Source organism: Dinoponera quadriceps, unplaced genomic scaffold, assembly GCF_001313825.1.
Source record: "Dinoponera quadriceps isolate SergipeBrazil2010 unplaced genomic scaffold, ASM131382v1 scaffold179, whole genome shotgun sequence".
In the NCBI taxonomy this organism is placed as follows: domain Eukaryota; kingdom Metazoa; phylum Arthropoda; class Insecta; order Hymenoptera; family Formicidae; genus Dinoponera; species Dinoponera quadriceps.
Genome location: NW_014554529.1, coordinates 790,465 through 797,930, shown reverse-complemented (window position 1 = coordinate 797,930; position 7,466 = coordinate 790,465). Strand labels below are relative to the sequence as shown.

At 34.8% G+C, this 7,466-nt stretch overlaps 1 protein-coding gene across 1 annotated transcript in view; it reads right to left on the bottom strand.

The window, feature by feature from the left end:
* LOC106751828 (zinc finger protein 551-like) overlaps positions 1-7,195 on the bottom strand; it is a 15,433-nt gene extending 8,238 nt beyond the window's left edge. Inside the window, exons 1-5 of the mRNA XM_014633020.1 lie at positions 6,602-7,195; positions 5,970-6,111; positions 4,564-4,719; positions 2,484-2,744; positions 1,721-1,890 (exon numbers count right to left, since the gene is read on the bottom strand). Coding sequence (XP_014488506.1) covers positions 1,721-1,890; positions 2,484-2,744; positions 4,564-4,719; positions 5,970-6,111; positions 6,602-6,826 — 954 coding nt within the window. The 5' untranslated portion in view covers positions 6,827-7,195. The remainder of the gene's footprint in view (positions 1-1,720; positions 1,891-2,483; positions 2,745-4,563; positions 4,720-5,969; positions 6,112-6,601) is intronic.
* Between the last annotated feature and the right edge of the window lie 271 nt (positions 7,196-7,466).

Here is a 7,466-nt window from a genome sequence, read left to right as displayed (position 1 = left end):
TTCTATCGTCCATAAATAAATACTACATTATTACAACTCACACGTATTTAGCATGTTCACATATACGCACATACCTGGAAATATATTGCATTCATGAAGTTCTCATAAAACTATATAAATTAACAATCATTATAACGAAAACTACGTTAACGTAAATCGACAAGTTTAAATTGGTACATGTGGCGATCGTTCTATCATTTGGTGACAACAAAATTTATTTTGGACGAAAATTACTTGAATTTTTCTTATTATTATAAAAGGAAGTGAAATTTAATTCCTATTCATTTATCGAATAATATTCATACATTAATGTTATACAATCAAACCGATATAATAATAGCATGTTTTGAATACGGATATTTTATAACAATTCGTAGTAAGTAATTTGGAATAGATCGTTATTTTTTCATTCCATTGAAATATTGTTGAATAAATATCTGAGTGAAAAACGTTTGACCAAGTCCAAAGAATTCTTTTTGTGGATTTTTCACAATAGGGGGACGATGAGAGATACAAATCAGCTATGTAAAAACACTTGATACATTGCCCTATCAAATGATAAAAACTTCATTTCCTTCTGTCTTATTCCAAAAACCTTATTCATTTTTTAATATTGCAGTAACAATTTTTTTTCCGTTCGAATATCTCATTTATTTATTAAAATATAATACTATTAATAAATATATGTATTATTAATACATAAATATATATGTAGTACTTGTACTTAAATGGCATAAAACTAAGATTAATATATTAGTTGAAACTTAATAAATAATAAGTTTTAATAAGCATTTATATTAGGAGTTATACTTCCTATAAAGAATTTAGAAATTAAGTTTTGGAATTACAGGAATTCCAATATTTAAGAAAATGTCACACTTCACCAGATTTTGAGGAAGAAAAGAAGAATAAATCAATCATAAATCCATTTATGTATAGTCCCTGATATATTTTAAAAGAAAAACTTATTAAAATTCGAATTTATGCATCTTTAATTTTTTGTCTAATATCCGGTTTCTGGTGAACTTACCTCATTGAATACCATCGCATGACTCGATCGACACGATCGGCATAAAAAAATGATTGACCGCGCGATCTCTTAGTTGCGGTGAGTATCAAATGATAACAGAAGAAATGAATGAATCGGAGAAATAATTTGGATATCTAGAACATGGATTGTCAACATACCATCCACGTAACGTTGTGACGCGTCAGTTGCATCGACAGATGGTGCATTCATCGCATCGGACATGCAGATTTACCTATTTTCTTTAATAACTCGAAATTTTATGTAGTTTACAAGATAATATTGATTATATTTCTCAACTTGATATGTTATTTAAATTTTATATGGTTCCATACAGCTTGCGATGGTTATTATATTAGTATATTTAGTATTATAGTAGTATATTTTGAATAGACAGCGCCATCTACACTATATTTGATACATAATAGTTAGACAACGGCTAGATCATAAAACCGATTTCACATTTTAATGAATTATCAGACATTAACGAATTATTTAATGAGTCAAAAGCTAATAGCTAACTTATACTTGTTAGCTATTAGCATTTGACTCATACATTTCTATTCGACGGCCGAATAATACATTTCTACTCGGGACCGTCCTATAAATTTTGAAATATCGAGGCGTTATAAGCGTGTAAGAACACAAACATATACACACGCGCGCCCATACATAAACGGGGACTATGCTCACCTTGATATGAGTCATCCGATGATAATATAGATTCGACGAAGCTGTGAACTTCTTACCGCAGACGAGGCACTGATGGGGTTTTTCGCCGCTATGGATGCGTTTATGCGTGTTCAGCGAACTCGAGGTTGAGAAACCCTTGTTGCACACCATGCAGACATGTGGTTTCTCTCCTTCAATTTAATATCGATCCTGAATTACCGCATTGATCCTTCGTTTTATACGATTTCTGGCTCAATTTATATATGGACAACGCGGCGACGTTCCTTCGCTTCAAGAACGTGTCGTTTATCTCATTGACGACATACACGATTTCGCGAATCACATAAACTCGGTAAGCATAAAACTTGCCCAATCTAGGGGAGAACAAGAGTGTTTCACATGTGAATGCGTGGAATTATTTTGGTGTTCTCCTTTTGTTTAAAAATTATTCAACTAAATTAATTTAAAGCCAAAATTTAAATTATTTACAAGAATAAGATATAAATTGACGAAAATCTCAAAAGAGCAGAAATTAATTTTCTACAAACACGAAAAAATTATATTGATATATAGTAATGGTAAAATTTAATGTTGCATTTAAAGATTTTATTTTCATCAACTTCTTATAATAGGAATTTTGTTTTCAGTTAGAATTGTCTCATAATTGGAAATCGCGATTTGAAAATATTCAGAAAAAATAAAATGATTCGACTGTCTTCTCAAGTTTTGCGGAAGGACGCGGAATTTAAAATAGTATTGCGAATGCCAGAAGCTCGTATCTTACCTGTATGCGTTCTCATATGTCGTTTTAGAAGAGACGGTCGATCGAAGGATTTGCCGCAAACCTCGCAGGGCAATAAAACCCTCTCTCCTCTCTTAATTGTCGTCAGGATGCTGCAATCGAGGTGATCGCCGGCCAACGACAGCGTAGATGATGAGGATTCCTCGGACGTTGATTCATATTCATCCATTTCGTAATAGGAGTGTGATATCGGTGGCAAAGAATGATGAGCAAGTAGCGTCATCGATAGATCCAGCGGAGATTCTGTATAGTAAATAATCCATGTAAAAGCTTGGCACTCGGTCTCAACTGCACTTTAAACTTTAGGAATTTAATAAGATACGAAAGGAGGGAGGAATACGAATAAAATGTATATTTAGAAAGTAACATTCTCGGGAATTATTTTCCATCTTATAAAGAAACATTGAATTCTTAATCGTCCTCGCGCGCGCGCGTGTGTGTGTGTGTTTATATATTATTTTTTATTTTTATCACTTTTTATAGTTTCCGAGGAAACTGACTTCTAGAGTGTGTTAGAAAGATAATTCTAAATAAAAAGTTCATACACATTATAAGTCAATTCGGTTAAATTATCAAAATATAGATTATTTTATTAATATTGTAACAGGCAAAGAATACTAGAAATTTATGCTTTTTGTTAGATAAATATTATTCTTCTAATCATATAATTTGTTCAAAATTCCACCTTTTGCTTGCAAACATGTTGCTACTCGTTGTATTATAGATCGCCGCCAATTAATTTATCTAAGTTCAGTACAAATATTATTTCTAGTATCTATTATTCTGTCACCTAACTATTTACGGGTCTTTGATTTATCATTTTCTTGAATCGAATGAAATTTATCTTATTTCAATAAATATTTTTTTAACGCAAATATGTAAACATATTTTTTGCTCTTTTCGTATAAGAAACCACTGAATTTCATGAAAATCAACAATATACAATTCACAACATTAATCGTTCATCTTTCCGCGAATCGACTACTGTTGCTGCTGCGCAGTGGTAATCGCAACGAAATCAGAAAAGAAGCAAAGAGATTATCGAAAACGATCTGAAATGCAAATACGCAGTGACATTTTTATCGGACGGATCACAAGATGCGCGATTTCCGATTTAAATATGTAAAGCGGGGCCACTACTTTCGCCATCGTCGTCGTCATCGTTGTCGTGCGCGTGCATCGGAAATAAAAGACATTACAATAGTCACTGGGTAGTTAGATGATCCTTAGTTACAATAACTTCGGAACGCGACGTTTCTTATAAATTTTCAAAACAGAGAGAGAGAGAGAGAGAAGGAGAAAGTGCGGTTAAGGAATTAAATAGGGACGATAAATTCGACAGCCGTGCTCGTACAGCTTGTATACCGTGAAAGGAATTTTTCCTACGGGAGACTGTGGTGCATATGTACCTCAAAACAGGTGGAATAAATATACTGAAAGAAAAATGTACTTAAACTAAAAGTAAATATATTCTTCTAAATATTATTTATTCTATTGAAGTAAATATGTATTACATTAAATAAAAATTTGTTTATTTAAAATAATATTTATTAAAGCTGGGAAATATTTACTTGAAATTTTCATTTTCCATTTTTAAATATAAAAGTTTTAATTAAAAAATATGTAATTAAAAAATATTAATTAAAAATATGTTTTTTTTAAATTAGTGTTTTATTTTAATAATTAAAAAAATTTTTTTGGAATTAAAATTAGGGCGAAAAGAAATATTTTACGACATTAAATGCATGTATTCCTCTGTTAATTAGTATGTGATTCATTATTAGCCGCCAAGGGTTCACAATATGGGCTTGGTTTTTTTTTCTATTTGAAACAATTTTATCCCGCGCGTTTCTGATATCTCTTTTTATTACTTATTTCTCCATGAAGAACCACTTGCCAGTTGGAGCAAGAATAACGGATTAACATATTTATATGGATAGGTGAAATTTACTATATATCCACAAGTGTGTGTACGAGCAAATTTCATACACGCTTTCAGTTAACAATGTTTACTGACGACGTTTGCAAGCAAGTCTGACTATCACATTTATCTTTCACTTACCGTCTAAGATAGAGTCGATCGTGCACCTGTAGATAGCTGATCTAGAGCATACATCGTGCGAGATGATAACGAAATCCTGCTGCGTTACTGGCAGGAACCAAGCTACCAGTTCCGTGTCCGGTTGAACGTCCTTTATCACCTCGAATATAGGTTCACCTGTGGAAAAAGATGAAGAAGAAAATATAAGAGAACGTAAACACCGAACAGAGAAATACATTAACGTAATACCGGTGAGAGATGTTCTCGATTCTCGAATGAAAAATTCGTATAACAAAGATGTATAACAAAGATTTCGAAAAATTCGGAGGCTTTTGAAGCATTAGAAGTTATTCACGCAACGATAAAAACATGGAAGACGGAGAAATAACCCAGAAATTTTCTTAAAAATTGGCAGAAAGAGAAGCGAATACTAATAACCCTTTCCAACCTAAATTGTTTTTAACTTTTTTTCTCAGCCGGCCTGTAAAGATGCACTTACGTCGCAATCACATTGCGCAGTATTTGCGTTTCAATATGTTTATATTTAACTAATGCAACGACACATTTACAATAATATATTTACACTGATACCATATATCTGAGAAATAATATCTCGTCTCTTCAAACATAGCCATGTTTGAATTTTTAGTTCAACGAATTCAAAATTTTCTTTTCTCAACTTGTTAGAAACATTTTACATTCGTTTGGAAATTATATAAGCAAAGGAATATAAAAAGCATTCGATCGTTTAGAGAAAGTGGATTTTCAAAACGGTTTTTTTTGCTTCTATAAAAAATTGCAATTTCGCATATATGAAATATCATATATAAAGAATGGTTTTTAATTATTGATGTTAAGATTCCAGGTCATTCGCTGATTTTGTCACGTTAATCTTACGGCTAATTATTGATTATTGATTATACGGCTAAATATTGATTGTTAAAATAAATAGAAGGCTTTTAGAATATTTTACAAATATATTCAATCAATCACAATCATCATTTTACAGATATGTACATTATTTTAAACTTGTTTCAACTTTTTCTGCAAGAATTTTAGATATTCATTTTCTCGCTTCTGATTTCATTAATTAAGATAACTACGATGAAGAAACAATAGCCTTAATGAATAAAATGTTTATTTACTGAAACGATTGGGACAAAACGCGACGTTGAAGTATACTCGACATAGAATCCTGAAGGACTATTGTTCATATTTTTCATTAATTATTGTTAATAATTTATTTTACATTGTACTTCGTTCGTTTCTTGTATAATTCCTTTTCCTTATCTTGTACAATTCCTTTTCCTTATATGATGCGTGAAAATCATTAGTGCCAATTAGTAAGCGTTTGCATATTACCACTCGGGAATTAAAGAACCCGCTCGGGAATTAAGGAATCGACTTGAACGCTGCTTTCGACATACCTTTTACCTTCGTGCCGATCAAATTAACTTGCTCATCGTACGACTGGACGATACGCAGGAACCTTATCCAATTGCATTGACGCTTGTTAAGATTGTAATTTGAGAAGAAGACCTCGTCATAACAACCGTATTCGCGTCTGATCTAAAAGAATATCGCTTTAATGAGCGGCAATCGAAGACCTCTCAGCCAGCGCGCATTGACAATACACGTGGTATCGGCACCGAAATTTTCCTCTCCGACGCGCGCACGCAAGAAAAGTGATTCTTAACTTTCATCAAAAATATTAACTTCTCTCTCGTTCCACTCTTGTACTGGCCGCCGGCCAGTTGAGTGATAAGGCTTGCGAAGCTCACGTCTCCCGATTAAAAGAAAAGCATTTTCCGCGAGTTGACTTTCGAGTGAACAAACGGACGGGAAAATTATGTTATCCTATTGACTTCAAGTGGATGTCTGACTTCAAGTAGATGTCTGATATTTACACTAAAGAAAATTATTTCGAATTACAGCTGCACACACATTGATCGCAAATTGATGAAGAAAAAATGTTTCTTAAAAAATATCACCGACAGATAAAATAAAATCATACAAAGCGAAGAAAACAAAATAGAAACGCACGCGCGTTAATACTTACATCATTGTCATCGAGGAGGGAGTAAATATCGATCTTGTCAAATCGAATTGATCCTTGAAAAGGATAGATCAAGGTACCCGACGGGATGAACACGTTCGACCATACCGATATTCTCACATCTGCGACTAACGTGCCCGAATCATTCTTGAAGAGGCTTTTGCAGGACGACTGATCGCTGGTGAGGACCAATGAGAATTCTCTGGGTATCAGGACGCAAGTTTCCATAACAGAGGTCCAGGTGGCGATTGTTTTCAAGGATCCACCGACACAAGCGATGCCTCCTCTCCACAAACGACTTTACTCCGAGCACATCCGTGCGCGCGTGACACCGTCGTCAAGGTATTTCGCTCGGTTGCGGCGGGCAAGGATCGAGACACACCAACCGTAGTCCCGACGAGACACACACTAGTTACTTAGATAGCATGTCGCGTATCGAACGAGAAGGAGATCATCGCTCTCACAGATCTCGGCCGGGCTAATTGACATTTAGAGCCCACGCTTGAGTCCGGACGTTCCTTGCTGACGCGTGATCTACCTAAAGTCGTGCTCGACCGTTAATTGCACATTAATTCATGCATTTGCCGCGTATCGGGCGCGAGATTACGGGCACGTAGAACGCGTAAACGACAGAGAGATAGAAAGGCGGCGAGATCGTTCGTCGTGCAAGGTGCAAGGCCCTCGGCCGACTGGACGGGATTAACCGACTGATCTTGACCTTGCGACGGGTTACCAACATTTGCTACCGAATGGTTAGCCCTTCCCCCTCCCTACATCCGTCTTTTCCCACTCATCGCGCCGAACCCTCGCCGCGGCCTTTTTCATCGGCGTAGTCAGGGCATAGCCTTAAGGATACTGATCCGCTTCG